The sequence below is a fragment of the Augochlora pura genome, chromosome 5 (assembly GCF_028453695.1).
Source record: "Augochlora pura isolate Apur16 chromosome 5, APUR_v2.2.1, whole genome shotgun sequence".
Lineage (NCBI taxonomy): Eukaryota > Metazoa > Arthropoda > Insecta > Hymenoptera > Halictidae > Augochlora > Augochlora pura.
The window spans coordinates 11,778,451-11,797,246 of NC_135776.1; the positions used below are offsets into that span (position 1 = coordinate 11,778,451).

Consider the following 18,796-nt stretch of genomic DNA (forward strand, 5'->3'; position numbering starts at 1 on the left):
TTTTCCTACGATTAGCATTAAACAATATTTATTTCATCTATTTATTTTATTCACTTTATCAATGGCGGGTCCATTCAGCAGGCGTTTGCATTATGAACGTCGCCCGACGCCATTATTTCAATTGTCGATTCCAGTCATTAATTCGCGGCGAAACGTAGTGCAGCCTAATCAATGATTGCACTTCGGAGCAGTCGACAAATATCCCTGTATTTGCCGCAGTGTATTCAACAGGGGCCCGCCGCATTCAAACGCGCACCTTCCGCGTGTTTCCGATCGAAGTAAAGCGAGCGCGAGATCGTTCTGGTTAATTGACTGAATTTTCATGAACAAAAATTCCAATTTGTAACTTCTAAGCCGATTCGAGTCCGAAATTGCTGAAATTTAAAACCATACGTCAATGCGACCGAAGTGAAATTCAATTTGAAAGGGCCCTTTGAAAACTTCGCTACCTTTGTACAGTCAATCTGGCGCGCACATATTCCTGTATATCCTTTACCAATTTTTCTGCGTACCTGTAGAAGCATTACGGAATCGCTCCGAGGCCCCCCTCTCTGCCTTCTGTGGATACTGTTGCGATTTACGTTTCCAGAATAAAAATTCATGCGAACAGACCTGTATCTCGGCGCTTTCAATTCGCGCGATTCGCCCAATCACGGAACGATTAAATACACGCGCGAGCATTCGTCGGAAATTAAAGCTTCGCTGACCGGTAAGCTAGAATTGGCTTTTTGACATCCGCCGATAGCCTGTAAAGCGGTCTTTAACCCTTTCAAGATTCAGGGAAACAGTTTTTTTCTATTTTCAAATTAGTTATTGTGGTACTTAACACGTTGACCGCCGCGTTACCCGTACTTGGGTGACGCCTATTTGAGTGCTTACACGGTAGGTATTTCGAAAGTTATTTCACAAAATATGAGACGACTGAATTGTCATAAACGTTTATTAAAAGCAAATTATTTCAATGGAATGTTTTAAAACAGTTCATACAAAGTTGAGGTTGATCAGGGTAATCTGTGTAAAAAGTTGTGGTTTTTTAAATATTTGCTTGTGCCTTTGATCGGTCCATAAAGATTTTCAACTAATGCCTATTACAAATTTTCCTTCCGTTCGCGAATAAATCGACGTGCTGGAGGTAGTGACACTAAAAGACTGATGTGTTTTCCATTCCGTGGCCAGATCTCTTGTGCCCACGTTTTAACTCGACTTATACATATTCCGAGTAATCGACAAAACAAGCGTAAGGATACTTGTCCTGCACTGAAGCTGCCTCGTACCGCATTGCAAAGCGAAACCGAATCAAAGCCATGCCGATAGATAAAAGTAGCCGCTACCCCCGACAATAATCTTAAGAAGCTTGCCGATGTTATAGCGTTCGAACTTCAGACTAAAAGGCGCGCTGTATAGCATCGCACGTGGCCTGGTGGAGATTTTCTTACAAAATAGCGCGGCAGTTAACGTGTTAACCCTTTGCACTCCGTATTTTATTTCAATTTCGTTACCAGCAGCTCCCAACATCTATTTATTTGAACATGAAAAAATGTCGAGTGGGACTCGACAATGGAACTCCTGAGATAAAAATTAATGTCGAGTCACACTCGACATAGACGTGCAAAGGGTTACAATTATATTAGTAGTATGGTGAATGTAAGGCGACCGTTTGATCATAAGAACAATGTAGCTTGTAAGACGTTGCGATGGCAACAGCGAATGATAAACAACGAAGATCGGCTGATGGTTTTTGTCTATTAACCCTTTCGGTGCGAGCACTCTGTCCGCCGTGACACTCACTGTACGAAGCGCCGCGTCAAAATTTCGCACATAATCAATCCTCCTTCATGTGAAGTTATTTTTTAAGCGTTAAGTAAAAACTGTGCTTAATAAAAAGACATTTTTTAACAAAAGAGTTGCTCGTAGTTCAAGAGATATTTATATAAAATATTAAGAGATATTTATACAAAATTCTGTTATTTATACCGATCGTCGCATGGACGTCGAATATATTCCGCGTTCATACCGAAAGGGTTAAAAGGGACGACAGAGTTGTTTTAAAAGTCGAAGCGCAAAGAAGTCTGAGAATTGGTCTGGAAGTCGAGATGTAAGGAAGTATAAGAGTTGTCAAGTGGATGTGTTCTCAGTTTCGGTATTTCTTTGTTAATCATCCTAGTTATAGTTTTTTATAATTTTAAACAACTTTTTATTAAGTATACTCCTACATATTGTTATCTGTACTTTTTGTATAGAATGTACGCCGAATGCATTTACGTAAATGAGAATGTTTGGAAGAAAAAGAGAACTGTAGAAATCAACTGGCGCTAATGATAAAATATTCGGGGGTTGTAATTTGTTATTATTTCAGTTTATTGGGTCGTCAACTGGCGCTAATAATGAAATATTCGGGGTTGTAATTTGTTATTATTTCAGTTTATTGGGTCGTGTAATTGTATGTTACTGTGTTTTCTCACAGATTTTATGTTATTCGGTGATTATAATTTTGTGCGTTCAGTAATGGTTCATCGTGTCTGTTATACAGTAGTGATATTTTGTGTGAGATAGCGCATTTTATGCATTTGATATTGAGCCTTGTGACTTGCATAATAGTTACTATTTTAATTGTTTCATGAATAGAAATAGGTTTGGTGATGTAAACATTATTTTGATAGACAATATAATTTTCAGTGCTGCCTAAGAGTGCATAGGATTAATAATTACTGCATAAATAACAATTAAATAAATTGATACGCTTCGTTCTATAATGCATTATGTATACCATGCAACCATTCTTTCGGTAGAAATATATTTTACAGAATAAATATATCCGCGTGTTCCATTTATGGTACACATGGATCGCAGGTCAAATTAACCGTGTACCATAAATGATACACATAGCGCGAAACGCTTTAGTATATGTATAATTAACAACAATTGTAACAAAACGTTACTTTTAAAATACATAAAAATCTTCAACAAAGGAAGATATAATTTAAATTCATAAATACGCAAATTCAAAAATATATAATACATTCATAAATACGTAAAGCAGAACACGTGGCTCGCCATTTCTGTATCCACGAGTTACCATTCCACGGAAGAGGCCTCTCAAAAATCCGTAAAACTTCAAATCAATTTGGAAAGTCCGAGTTTATCGATTGCGGGATCAGCGAACTGGCGGTATACCATCGTTCGTTCCGGCAAACCAGAAAACACCTTGAAAAAGCACTCTGCGAAGCAGCAATACACATGGAGCCATAGCAACGCAAGCAACCTAGAAAAAACCGTGTCAATTTTTCGGAGTATCTGCGCGAGGCTCAAACGCGCCTTGTTTCGTTCATCGAAGCAGAGATTAGTTTAGTACTGTAGCATATATTTATATTATATTATTTGGATCGTAGAGAATTAGACAATATTGTACAATAGTTGCGCTGTTTAACTACTTGTTAATTTACTATTTTCCAACATATAGATTCAACTTTCAACCTTGCATGACTTATTCCACATAACCTGCCGCCCTTTCCCAACTTTCCACAAACCCCAGATGTGAGCATTCGCATCGCTGATGAGCCGAGGACCCATCGGTACTCGCAGTTTGGGACAGGTCAACACCGCTTTCTTTTTTTATGACTACATAACTTTACACTAATATCCTTAAGCCAACTCTTAAAATTATTTATCGGATGCCGAAATTTTCCCGATACCACATTACCGTTGTTCAGTTCGATGGAGTAGAGCAAGCCTTCGACAGCGGTTCGCCAAATATAGAAATAATTAAACATTCAGAAAGTTTCGTGGGCCCTGGGTCCCAAAGTTTTCCCACATCTGGGAAACTTTATATTTGAAGAGTGTTTGGACACAACATAGTCCAACCATTTTATGGGTCCGGGCTCGGTTCCTCGACCGTTCTAGCGAGGAGTACATCTGATCTCATAAAGGAATTAAAACCGTAAACCTTCAGGCAGCATGGCCCAACCATTTCCCGTGTCCAGATTTTTTATGCTCCCTTGTTATTCCATTTTCACTTTCCACTTCCTCTGCCACCTCTCCTTCCACCTTCCTACTAGCTGACAAATAAAAGGCCCGAAAGGGAGCGAGCGAGGAACATTATCATTACAAAGTACGAACGAACACGAGACTTCGACAACGCGTCGACAAACGCGACTTTTTGTACCACCGGCAACAACATTATATCCACGCGTCTCTTCATTGTATAGTTATTACGTTTTAAAATGTATGTATCAAACATTAATTATCGGGCGCCGTTTTAACCGTTCCCGAAGTGACGGATGTTGAGAATTGATATACCGAAACTCCCATCCAAGCACGTACAAAGAGCTTAACCCCTTGCACTATAATAACAAGTCAGACTCGTGGTGAAGATTTTATAGAAGCTCTACTGAATATAAATATTATTAATTTATTATTCTACATCGAAATAAAAATAAATTCTTCTGTTATCAAAGTATAGAAACAAAGGTAAATTAGGCGTCCAGAATAGATTTCGCTTATTTCGCCTGGTTATTATTAAATTTGATTATTAAATATTGTAAAAAGCTTTAAATTATTTTTCACTTCAAGTAATATTGTTTTCATATAATAGAATTCAATATTTCGAATATTTTAATATAATTCCTCAGAAATGCATGTCTAACGAGAAACTTCACCGTATCCAGTAGACGTCGCGAGTGAATTCCAGCGGCCAGTGCGTGCCAAAGTCTGTCGTAGCCAAAGAGTTAAGTACGAATAAGTGCTAATCGTCACAGCATGAATGGGGCGATAGTGCAAGTGGTTAATCAAGGCCTCGATAAATGACTTTCCAAGCCGAAAAACCCTCGAAGAGGCGCGACTTTCTTCCCTTCCGTTCTTTTTCGGAAAAATATTGAGCTCGGGTAACAGCCGCTACTGTGAGTGGAAGAGGTACGCACAGAAGAAGGAACAGGACTCGAAAGGAGTCGTCACGAGTCGGTCGTCAGAATCAGACATCCAGTCGCGCGACGCAGTCTCGCAGGATCGATCATGGAGAAAGAGTCTCTCGGAAACAATCGGTCGGAATCAGTTGTCCAGAAATGGTTAAACAGAGAGTGTTTGCAACATAAGAGCGAACGACCGTCTAGATCGACGTCCTTCGACTAAGGAAAAAAGGAGCGCGACGAAACAGGGTGTCGCAAAAGGACGTTACATACACGGCTCGTCGTCGGTAACGAGGGCCTTTAATCCGTGCGGAAACGAGGCTAGGGTAGAAAAATGATAGTGCGCGATGATTAGAAGACGCTTATGCAAACGCCGTCGAAACGACGCTCGTCCTGATCGTTAATATCCCGTAATCTCGAGACGAACGAACGTGACTGCCGGCTCCCGCGAGTCTGCCGTCTTGGAGCCCGAGGAATTATGGATGCGTTCTACTTCCGGCAACGCGCGAAACGCGGAAGCGCGATGTTAGAGCCCTCCGCGTACCACGGCGTTCCTTCCGGCAGCAGAACGTAGGTACCGGGCCGACCCGACCCAGCCCGAGCCGCGCTGCGTCGAACTTGGCAAGAGCATCTGGAGCGTTAAGACGAATGAGCGATGTGCCGGTGTCTTGCGGTATGATGGATCGCCCAATACCAGCCAATATGCAGTATTGCGAGCGGAGTGTGGCAAACTGGTGGCCATGCATCAAATCGGCGCTAGTAGGAAGGCCTGCACCGTGTTACATCTCGGTAGCCGGCGCGTAACATGCCACTGTCCGCGAGGAACCGGTGTGCGGTCGGTTCTTGTCAGCCGGCGGCGGCCAGGATGGCCCATGGTCGACCATAGCCGTTGTCCGGACTACACCGGACTCGCATCCGACATTTTCCATTCTACGTTCCGGCCTGGCGAATCGATACCGGCCGAGAAATTGTCCGCCGCCGCGGATTTCGTACGCTGAGATCCCAACGACGATGGTGGTTACAACCGGGTTCAGCGGTTCTATGCGCTTTGTTTCGCCGTGGCGAGGGGAAGGAGGGAACGATCGCTGGAGATTGTGCGGTCGATGTGGATGATACTGTTTGACCTGATTATACCAGGCTCTATCTTTCCGAGCGACTTTGGCTTGCTTTGGAATGATGGGTTATTACTGATCTCGTTCGTTTCGCTCGGCTGCTGCACGCTGTATACTGGCGCCAAATGATTAACCCCTTGCACTATAATAACGAGTCAGGCTGGTGAAGATTCTACGTATGATCTACTAAATATGAATATTATTAATATCTTATAAATCGAAATCAAACTGAATTTTTCTATTATCAAGGTCTACAAACGGAAGTAAATAAAGACAATGTGGGAAATAAAAGTTATCTGGTCCTATTAAGGAAAATATTAAGAGCAAATAAGTGCTAATCAACGCAACATAAAATGAGTTGTAGTCCAAGAGCAATGAAATTGAAGAATATTTGATGGCGGTGAGATTTGGCAATGATTTCTTAAGTCATGAAATGGTGCAGAATCTGGGAAAAATAGAGAGGATGTAATATGAAGATTTTTTAATCTTTGAAATTGACAAAATTTTAAGGAAATTGTGATTTATTCATATATCTATATATTTATAATTAGGTTCTATTTATGACGTTTTGTACATCATTTCTCGTAGATTTTAGCACACTAATTTCAAATAGTTGATTTTCATAGAAAAATTAACAAAATTTAATTCGTATTGTCTATGTAAGAATGCAATACGCGTCCATTTTTCTTTTCAATCCGAAAGTGGTAAATAAATTTGATCAAATTTGATATCTACGAAAAATAACGTATCATATATGTCATAGAAAAAGAACCAACTACACATAATATATCGGATAAATCTCAAATTTTGCAAAATAGTAAAAGTTTGGCATACATTTTAAAATCAAAAAATATCTGCATTCTCTCTATTACCTTCTGTTTTACAATATTTCAGCTTCAACGTAAAAATAATCACTGCTTTATCTCACTTCTATTAAAAATTCTTTGATTTTGACACAACTTCGCCGCTTTGCAAACTTTGCTACACTGTGCGCCGTGCCGGTCACTGGGTCGGCGGCGATCGGACTTTGCAAGGAGTTTGTTTAACATACTGAGCGGAAGCGATATATACTTTGTGACCGGTTCACGAAGATAAATATTTTATTAGGTGGAACAGCCGACTTTTAGTCCTTTGAGGACGAATGTAGATATGTAAAATAGTAAAATAGTGAAATAGTGAAATAGTGAAGTAGTAAAATTGTGAAATAGTGAAATAGTGAAATAATGAATTAGTGAAATAGTGAAATAGTGAAATAGTGAAATAGTGAAATAGTGAAATAGTGAAGTAGTGAAGTAGTGAAATAGTGAAGTAGTGAAGTAGTGAAATAGTGAAGTAGTGAAATAGTAAAACAGTAAATTAATAAAATAATGAAGTAATAAAATACTAAAACACTAAAATAATAAAATACTGAAGTACTAAAATAATATAATAAGACATCGTTGAAACAAATGAAGAGAGTATAAGTATTATAAATTATAACTGATGTATTATAGACAAGAATGTGTGCACATTGTAATGTACCATTGTAATGTACCATTGTAATGTACCATTGTAATGTACCATTGTAATGTACCATAATGTACCATTTATGGAATGCCGACGTATCGATAATATCATTAAAATAATGTTATTATATCGAAATGGATACTTGCAAATTGCAACAATAATTGACAGATGTGCTGTCGGTAATCAGTACAGACAGTAATGGAAATATTTAATCACATAATAAATTTATCATACTTTCGTTCGATCACCTACGATTCGGAGTTTCCATTCATCTTCACATCTTGTTATCTATTTATATTCATATCGTATTATCTACATTTATATTCATACCGTATTATGTACATTTATTTATACCGTATTATCTTACACCATTTTCATAACCAATCACTACACAATTTTATATAGCAACCAATTTTAAATTAAACAAATCATTGAAATTTTTCAAGTTATTAAATATTAACTCGTTATATATCAAAAGTTTATCCTGTATTGATCATAAATTACGTCAATTTTAAATTTATCGAAGGAATGGCGCCTTTTAAAATATTAAACATTAACTCGTTGTAAATACAAAAAATTACTACACTGTATCTAGCATAAATTGCGCTAATTTTAAATTGATCAAAGCTTTGACATTTTTCAAGTTATTCAATATTTACTTGTTATAAATAATGCTTTACACTAAATTAATAATAAATTACATGATATCTCATTTGCTTTTTAAAATCGACTTACACCATTTTTAAAATGAACGATCCATATAAACATAATTGGAACGATTTATGATCGGATAAGTATAATACGAAGGGTCCGTGGTCAGACGTGCGGAAGAAGAACGAACTATGGCCGACGAATGGAATAGAAATGGTCTACGATCAGACAAGTAGAACGGAGTCGCCTATAGTTAGACAAGCGAAATGATGACTGTCTTTGATCAGACAAATATAGTAGTTACGGTACACGTTCGGACAAGCGGAATGTAGCCATTGGTCAGTGAAGTAGAACGAGGATTGTCTAGGATAAGGACGATTTATGATAAGACACATAGAATGGGGACAGTCTGTGACCAGGTAAGTGGAATAAGGGCGATATCTGTTTATGCAGTTCTGACAAGCAAAATAGGTGTGATCAACAATTTGACAATTAGAATGAAAGTGATTTGTTGTCGGTCAAATGGATCAAAAACTTTGTTCAATATAACCTTGACAAGCAACATAAAAGTGATCAACAATTTGACAATTAGAATGGAAGTGATATGTTTTCGGATCAGTGGATCGAAGACTTTGTGAACTATATCAAATAGCAAACGGAGAACTATAATCTGTCAGATAAATAGTATAGGCACACATATTATCAGACAAGAAGTACATGGGGAAATATGGTCAGACAAATAGCATATGTGCACATTTACTCGGGCAAGTAGTATACAGGCAAATATAGGCATGCTAGCAGTATGCGAACATATGGTCGGACAAGTAGTAAATAGACATACATGATCAGACATGCAGTATAGTGTGCAATATGATCAGACAAGTAGTACAGAGGACCTATGGTCAGAAAAGGAAAGAATAAGAAAAATATGCTTAGCCAAGTAGTATAGTAGCATACATGGTCAGATTAATACTATATGGGGACATATGTTCCGTCAAGTAGTATAGTGACACACGTGATCAGTCATATATTATAGAATCAGGATTGCTAATGATCAATCAAGTAGTATAACCATTGCTTATGGCAACATGGATAAAAAAGTTGAACTGCAGTAATTATGCTTTGGGAAGATAAGGACAGCCTGTGATTAGACAACTAAAATCATCCACTGTCATCTACATATAATGAAGGAAAAGTAGACGGTTATACAAGTAGTATAGGAACGCCATGTGATCAGACAAGAAGTACAGGGAGGGTATTTGATCAGACAACTACAACAGGGGCTGCATATGATCAGACAAGTAGTACAGGAACGGTACATAGTTAAATAATGAATTAAACCAGAAACATTAGAATGATGTTTTTCATAACAAGACTGTAGCAATAATAGTTATGATAAATATAAGAAATCGTTGATTAAACAAGGAAAATATGGACTACATAAATTAATTTTTTGAATTTTTTGAATTATCATATTTACTTAGAAATAACTTCGTTGCACAAGATCGAAAATATCGATTAAAGAACATATTTTACACTTATTACTATTATATAATGTAACAAGCACAATTGATTAATATAATGACAAGGAATTATACTGATAATTTATACTAATATAATTTAATATTAACACTTTACCAACCGGTTTTTTTACCGTAAACATATCTATTTTATTTATTTCATTCATCGCATTAGGTATCCAATATTTTAAAAGTATATAATAATACCTTAACAATAGATAATAAATTATTGTTTACAATGACAACTGATTCTTCGACCGCCGATGGGTAAAGTGTTAATGAAACTTAATACATATCAATAATTTAACAATAAAAATATTAATATAATTTAACATAATATAAAATTATACTAATATAATAATTTCTTTATACAGTATTCGTCCTCAGCCAGCATGTTTTCGTCCCTCCCAAAGAAAGCGCAGCTAATTACGTCCACGAAACGTTACACGAAGATGCGTATCAAAATAAAAGCCCTTGGACTATCATGCCACGTGTAAGCCGATCCTCGTTATACACATCGATGTAAGAACACGCGCGGGATTAAACGGGGCAAGTCAGATATGTTCGGGACTATTGTTACGCGTAATTGGATAGGAGATCAGGGCCGTAGTGTTACACGTAACGATGCGTTACGTGCGGTTCATTTGAAATGCACGAGATAACAGTTTGCTAGCGCGGCGATCGCGATCGCGAAATTTCTTCCCGAGGTGTCGTACGAATTCACCTTCACGCAATCACGCTTTTAACCGTAGCTCGCGCGGCCAACCGGGGTCCAACAAAAACGCGACGTGTAATTATTCCATTCGCGATAACCCGACGGAACGGCCGCGCTTATTCCAGTTTATTTTGAATTCGCAGCTTTAATTGCGGGCTCCATGGTGTCTACTAATTGTGGCTGTACAGCGAATTCGTTTTAATAATACCGCCGCTGATTGCCACGCTGATACTCGCGAAGACTTTCATTCACATCATATTTTCCCCGCCCTTTAGGACCCCTGCGACTTCGTCTCGTCCATACAAAACGTAACACTCGGCTAAAGAAAAACCCATTCGAGCCAGGTCACCGGAAGGAAGCCGGAAAACAGACTCATTAAATGATCACTGTGCTATAAAATTAACTCTTTATGCTGTCTTTTATATTTTGGATTTATCAACATCTTTGAACGTTAGATTCGAGCTTTATTGAGCTATTTATGGGATTACGCTTTTCGTGAACTATTTGTATTGTTATTTGTAGGTAACTCGCGTGAGCACCTGATATCGTTATCCCGCGTTTATCAATTATCTCTCCGGTTGTAAGACGCTGACCGATGGGATAGAACGATATCGTCATCCGTTTAACACTTTGACGCCGGCGCCGATACTTACGCTTTTTGTTCTATGAGATGGCGCCCGAAATTTTAAAAAATTAAATCATTATATTAATTTTATAATATTGAGTTGTTATATTTTTACTATTGAATGTAATAACGTTGAGATAAAATAATACAAACTTATTTTGTATTACCTATTTTTACACGTGTTTCACGAGACAGACACGTGTGACCCGCCAGTGGTGCACACCGGCGTCAACTCGTTAATTAAAAATGTACGGCTGATTTGGAGAAAGGGATTGCGTATTTACAAGTATTTACAGTTTAGTAGAGGACTAGCGGTAGCTGGAGCCGACTGGAGCAGTCTGAGAGAGCGAAGTGCCGACTAACGAGACTGACCGAGAACGAGTAGCTCGTCGAGACTATCCGAGAAATCGCGAGAAAATGACGGCCGCGATAACAACTGAGAGAGCCGAGGCTCGGCGGGACTGAGAGGACTGAACGAGTGAGACCCAAATGGCGAATAAGGTGAATCGCGAACGAGACTAAAGTCAAAATTTCTGCTCTTTTGTACTTTTCTCCAAGGGGAACTTGAACCCGGATTGGTTGACGGCGAGGTGGAGAGGGAAGTCGGAAGGCACGTGTCGCAGAACCACGTAGGTGGCGGGAAAACCGCGAGCAAGTGGCCAACACGGCTCATCCGCGGCCCTGTCCCAAACCTAAAAGAGGATGTTAATGGAACAGGCAATCTTATTACAGAAATTGCTTTATCATCGGTTAAAATTTATAAACTTATTGCGACAATGGTTGCGAACCTTGATTCAATTTATTAAGCCTTTGCGGTCGCATGGCTACTCTCCGAGCCACGAAAGCTACTTATTCACATTGTTCATTGCTTTTATTTTCACGTACAATTAAAACTTGTTATTGCGTTACATGTATCAAAACTTTAAAAAAGTATTAATAAATTTTGTTTTCCCTTTTTAATCTTACATATTACGCGTTACTGTTCGTTCAGGGAAAATTAATTCCAACCAGCATGATGCCTATGTATAAACTGGATACGAATGCAAAGGATTAATAGGGCCCAGCTCCGCCAAGACGATAAAGAAATAAACTTGTTCGAAGTGAAAACAGGAAATACGGTCAGAGAAGAAAGAAACAGTTGAAAATCCGTTGCAAGACGGAATATTATTAGAATCCGAAAATGCGTACGTTGATAGAAACGTATAGTAACAGTGAAAAACTGTGACTCAACGGGTTTGCTAGCAGCCATGACACGTGTAATTGTCATAACCTTGTGTTTAAGTTTTATATTATTCGCGTCGTTTTTAAAATACATTCTCGCCATTCTGGAAGTGTAGCTTCGTGAAATATTAATTTATTTAACTCGACCATGAAGATTGTTATCGAAAGAAACGCTGAAAGCGTGTCGAAAGACGTTCTACGCGATTTAATGGTTCAGGAGGGAACAAGGTCATATTATTATTGAATGTTTTAATAGGGTAATTTAGTGTAGTACTTCAGAAAACGCGACCTTAATTCATTTCATTTTCTGAAACTTAGCTGAAGTTATATAGATGAAGAAAACAGTAAATTCGGTTTGAGAAGTAATGGAATAAAATTCTATTGCAGGACAGAATTATTAATGTCATTCTTAACCCCTTGCCGTACTATTTTCATTACAATTACTATGATTAGAATTTTTTTAGAAAAAGGAATTAGGCACTTATCGTGTGCTTACGTTTACTCAAATATTTAAATATTGGTGACAAGAGAATAACATTTGATTCCTACTTAACCACTTGCACTACGATTCATTCCACGCTGCGTTGATTAACTTACTTGTCGTTAATATTTTCCCTAATAGTACCAGAAAATTTTTGTTTCTTTTATTGTCTTTATGTACATTTGTTTCTAGACTTTGATAACAGATGAAATAAAATTTATTTCGATTCAAAATAAATTAATAATATTTATATTTAGTAGATCTTGCATGAAATTTTCGTCACGAGTCTCATTCGTGTTATTATAGTGCAAGGGGTTAAAAGAACAGAAGAACATTCACACCTAAAAGTTTATTACTAGAAATCTCCACCACGAGTCTGATTCGTTACTGTACGGTAAGGGGTTAATATCTGCAAACGGATACGTTGATAGAAACATACAGTAACGGTGAAAAACTCGGACTCAACACGTAGCCATGATACGTGTAACTGTCATAACTTTCTCCCTCAGTTCTATATTTCCCGCATAGTTTTCAAATAACCTAAATTTTCAGAAAATGTAGCTTCGTAAAATATGAATTTATTCAACTCGACTTTAAAGACTGTTATCGAAAGATAACGTGTCGAAAGACGTTCCACGCGATCAAATAGCGATATTAATAAAAAAGCGAGAGAAACTTTTCACTAAAATTGTATCCCGCGTTCCACATAGTTTTATACACTGGCAACTCGGTGCAAGCAACTTTCACGATCCAGACTCGTGCACCGAGGATTCCGCACCGTCCGGATACGCGAAATCGCCGAGCGATTCGAGCCGGGGCGGCCGATTTCGCGCGTCACGAAGTCGCGATAAGTCGCGCAGCATTTATCCGGCGCTTCCTGCCGCGGAATAACGAGTTCGAAAAACATAACCAATTTCGCGCGGCGAGCAGAGAAAACAGAAAACTTTTAACGTGCGCGAAATGAATCGGCTATTCCGCGGCGCCGTTAGGAAGCGGTAAATCCGCCGCTAAAAGCGAAACTTTTTCCTTATAAGAGTTGCCGTAAAAATTGATGTCCGACCCACAATACACTTCCTCCGCTATAGACTATAGCAATCCGAGGAACGATCGTGGAACAGAGAAGAGGACGCGAAAGATAAGCGAAAAAGATGTATCGCTCACCGGAACGTCAAGGTGGTGAGCGGCCTGTAGCTCTTGTGGCTGTTGATGTCGTGCATAGGCGTGCCCCAGAAATCGTCCTTCAGCACGCTGATCCAGGACGTCTGTGCGAGCACGTCCTTGTTCCTGACTACCGCCGGTATGTCGTCGTGCACGAAATCACCGCCCAACGCGTTCACGTAGCAGCCCACGGCGACGAGAGCAACGGTGGTGTAAATGCACCATCCAGGCGGTTCGTTTCCCTCCGCGGCGTTGCATCCGCTGCGGCCGGCCTTCCTGCTCGCCTGGCAGCAACAACCGTTGTTGCGTCGTCTCATGACTCACGAACCACCGCGTACACTACACACCGCACAAAAGGGATAAACGTTCTGCCGCGATTGTCTGGTATAATCACTCTCATGGAGCCAAGTACGCTTTCATACGCCGCTATCTGCCGCGCTGATGAATCCCGCCCGTGCAGCCGGCTCGCCGTGGCTGACCGTCCTCGATCGCTGATCGCATCTCAATGACCGCGACATCGACGGTTCTTTTCGTGCCGAAACCTCGCAGCGATCCTGTCCGTTCCTATCGCGAGCAGTCGTCGAGCAGTTGTCCGGCTCGCGCGATGGCGATGTAATCACCAGCGTCGCGTAACACGCCTAAGCACGAATACGAAGTACCGATGACAGTCGTCGCACTTGTCTCCATTTACTCGGGGCTACTTGGAGCACTCGTTGGCTGGCGGCGAGCTTGACAAATGACTGCGGCGGTTCATTATTTACCGTCTGTGTGTCCGTTTCGAAGAGGAAACGAGGTCTCACGGCGATCGCTCCGCCGCAGATAATAGTTCTCGCGTGGTGCTTGTTGGCCGGGATTGTCCCCGTGGGAGACTCTCTTCCTCTCTCTCTCTCTCTCTCTCTTGCTCTCCCTTCCTCTGTTCCCCCTTTTTTTGCCGGGCTCTGTGTAACGATGTAACAGCTCGTTACGGTCGCCGGTATCTGGTTGCGGAGCCGACACCGCGTCACCGACCTACGCAAACAATTTAGCGACCTGTTTGATAGCGGGCCGCGTTTGTTGCCGACTCGCTCGCCGGCGGACCGCGCCGACAAAGAAATCGCGGCACTCTCGCGCCCGCACCGAGCTCCGAAATTCGCGATCGCCGACACGAAACGCACTGCCGCGAAAACGAGTGTTCCTGGAAATCCGCGCGCGAGCCTCGCTGCACCGAGACGGCCGGAAAGGGTTTAATCGCGCGGTCCGCTTGATGCGCCGCCGGAAGAGCCCACGTTTTTCCGTGGTCCGAACAACGCCGCAGGGAGACTGCTATCGACTCCGTTCTCGCCGCTTCCGCGGCTGCAACTCGCGCTCTCTCGCTTTCTCTCGCACGCCGGCGACGTGTCCGCGTTATTTGCTTCCGTTTTAATTCCGGGCCGGCAGCTTCCGGTCCCACGGTCCGGCTGCAGCCCGGTCCATGCCGCGAACCTCGCGAAATTATGGAAAACGAGCAGCGACGGCGGCAACAGCTAGAGGACGGGTGTATGACCCAGATACACGCCGTCGTGGCCGGGCTCCTCTATTGCCGCGACTTTCCTATGCATATAGATCTATAGAGGCGGTCGTATCTGGCCGGAGGCGCAGCTTCGAGTTCTCTGCGGCGGCGACCCTCGTCCGCCTCTGCTTTCTTCTGCCTTTCTTTCTTCTCTCCCTTCCGACCTTGCGAACGTCGCTCCGCGCGCTGCGCTTCCTCCGAAACAGCTCGCGGTAACGAATCTCTGACCCGGTGTCGAGCGCCTTCCTGCTCGCGATCTCGACCCTTTTCCGCTCTCCCTTCCAAAGGGAGCGTAACTCTCGCCGGCACGCCGCTTCTCCGCTACGAGAAACCCAGTGACGCGTGAACGGCTGTCGACGAGAGCAGCGTCTGGCTGCCGTCTCGTTAGCACCCTACGACACTTTTCCCCCGTTAACGAAGTGTTTACACGCCGCGGAGCCAGTTACACCATCACAGCTGGCTGACGCACCCTCCCACGGAACCGTCGCGGATCGACGGCGATCCACGCGCGCGAGATCGCGGACGATCTAACAAAAGTTCTTCAGATCACTGACGCGCGATCCCTTGATCGCCACCGGACGTTCGCGTTTCACCGATATGAAATGATTTTTACGCGGAGAGAACCGTGTTTTAGCGAAATATTATTATTTTATTGTAATTGTAATTTTATTAGAAATACATTATGATTTTATTAGAATTTTACGGGAGCAACACACTGTACGCGGTTAATCATCACTGAACGCACCTGTCGATGAGGATGGACCGCGAGTGTGCGGCCGCGCGGCGATCGAGCTCGAGCAGATCGTCGCGACGACGATAAGCGCAAGACTAAAGGACGACGGCATCCGCCCGGTTATATACCCAGCGCACTCTGACCCGCAAACCGCGCCCGCGCCCGCGCACCAGGCGCTTTTCTCTCCTGCCACCTACGCGACGCTGTCTCTCTCCCTTTTTTCGTCCGGCTTTCGTTACCTTTGTCGCGCCACCGCCATCGTTCTCGGCCTCGTTCACCGCCGAGGACCATTGTTTGTTTACCTGCGTCTTCCATCGGAATATACCGCCGCGGTCCAACCTGCCCCAGACTGCGCTGCTCCTCCTGGAAGTCATGAATACCGACGATGAAGGCGGCCGCCACGGCGGCGATCGGGTTCGTTCGCCGGATGCCGTTTCTTGTTGATGTTGCGCACGCTGGGGTCAAGGTTAACATCTGATAAGCGCGGTTAAGACTGCTGCTGCCGTGGCTGCGTTTTATGGAGATGAACCTGCCGTTGGCTTTACTACAGTTATCTAATTAACCACTCGAGATGGAAAGATGGGCCACGTGGGATGAGTTTGTTCGAAAATTGCCAGCGACTCTGGACCGCGTTGTTGTTCCAAAGCGTTTTGAAATTTACTAGGCACAAGATTGTTGGTTAATAATATGTTATTGTTGTTGCGAGTGTTAGTTCGTATCTGTGTAAAATATTTTACGTATTGTATATTCTTTATGCTAACCTCTTAGGCACGACGCGCCATTATTGTGGCTTTCGCGGATGTTTCGTGCTTTATTCAATTATATTATTAGTTACTAAAGTAAACAATTAAGGTGAAAGTGTATATGTACAATACGCTAAAAAAAGAATATATATTGCTAATACTATATACAACTATATCAAAAAAATATATAGTAAGAAAAATGATAATTTAGTTATGAAAAATTTCATAATGTTACAGCGAAGCACATGGCACCGCAGCCGTGTTTTTATTGGTAACGCAAGTTGTTGATATAGTTAATATAGTTCATTTAGTTAAAGTAGTTAATATAGTTAACCATTTGCGCTATAAAGACATGCCACACGCGTCGAGATATATTTGTACTAAAATTGCAATCGATTGAATTGAAATCGCATCAATGTTTTAAAGTGTAATGAAATCTGTTGAAAGGTTTTGAATTAAAACTTTAATACACTTTATTTTTAATTCAATTTAATACTTCAGAACATTCGCGTATCCAGTAGAATAAGTGATGTATAACAGAACTACATATACAGAGAAAAATATATACAGTGGTAGTGGTAATCCGAGGTGGCAACCTCACGGTCCGGTTTCTGCTTTTGAACTGAAAAATCCGTGGGCCTTCGTCGCCAACGGCTCACCCTCATAAAGGGCCATAAAACAGTTCGCTGGGTCTGTTTCCCATCGGTAGTCATTGTTGAAATTCCAACAAAATCTATTAGACAGAAGTAGATTGTTGCTTAATAATATGTTACTGCTGTCGTGAGTATTTATTCGCATTTTCATGCATTTCTTTGTATATTGTATATTCTTTATGTTGAAGACGTTAAAGTGACAGCTCACCACGTGTTAAAGTGACGTGCACGACACACCGCAACCGTCAGTTTACTGATAGCGCAAGTGGTTAATATAGTATATGTATATAGTAGCTATAGAGCTAATATGGTCGATATAGTAGATATAATTAACATAGTAGATATAGATGATATAGTTGATATGGTAGATATAGTAGATATAATGAACTTAGTAGATATAATTAACATAGTAGATATAATTAAAATAGTTACATATAGTTAATATAGTAGATATAATCAATATGTTAAATACTTGTGCTATCAAGTTGTGCCACGCACGTCAATATGTTTTTGTTCCAAAATTGCCACCACGTCAGTATTCCAAAATATTTTAATGTCGACCATACAGAAGTAGATGGTTAATTAATAAAATGTTATTGTGTCGTAACTATTCATTCTTGTTCTCGTAACATTCTTTATGTGAGACTTTACCACCAAAGTGCTGAGGTGTTGCTTAAAAGCGTCAAAGTGACACCCTACCGCGTGTTATACTGTCGCCCATCTTACAACGCAACTACAAGTTTATTGATAGCGCAAGTGGTTAATATAATTAATATAGGGTATAGTTAATATAATTAATATAGTCAATATAGGTGATATAGTTAATATAATTAATATAGTCAATATAGGTGATATAGTTAATATAATTAATATAGTCAATATAGTTGATATAGTTAATATAATTAATATAGACAAAATAGTTGATATAGTTAATATAATTAATATAGAAAAAATAGTTAAAATGTTTATAAGCCGATTTATAGACTACCAGTCGGTAAAATGTCAACCCCTTATCTACGGACGTCGTACATACACATCATAAACTCACAATAATTTTATATTTTGCAATAAAAATACTTTTCCTACGTTTTAGATTAAAATATTTATGAATTCTATTCAATTAATTTTGTGTGTCATTAATTTTGCACATCTAATTAGGTTGGCAACTAAATTATTCCAGATTTTGTCAGTAGGTGTCAGTAGATTAGCACATTTTTTTTGTTTTGTCCACGTGTTCAAAGCACCTAAT

The 18,796-nt window shown here is 40.6% G+C and overlaps 1 protein-coding gene across 1 annotated transcript in view; it reads right to left on the minus strand.

The window, feature by feature from the left end:
• Positions 1 to 15,857, minus strand: part of LOC144470031 (protein O-mannosyl-transferase TMTC1-like) — a 489,418-nt gene extending 473,561 nt beyond the window's left edge. Inside the window, exon 1 of the mRNA XM_078180811.1 lies at positions 13,894 to 15,857. Within this exon, the coding sequence (XP_078036937.1) occupies positions 13,894 to 14,207 (314 nt within the window). The 5' untranslated portion in view covers positions 14,208 to 15,857. The remainder of the gene's footprint in view (positions 1 to 13,893) is intronic.
• Positions 15,858 to 18,796: the final 2,939 nt, after the last annotated feature.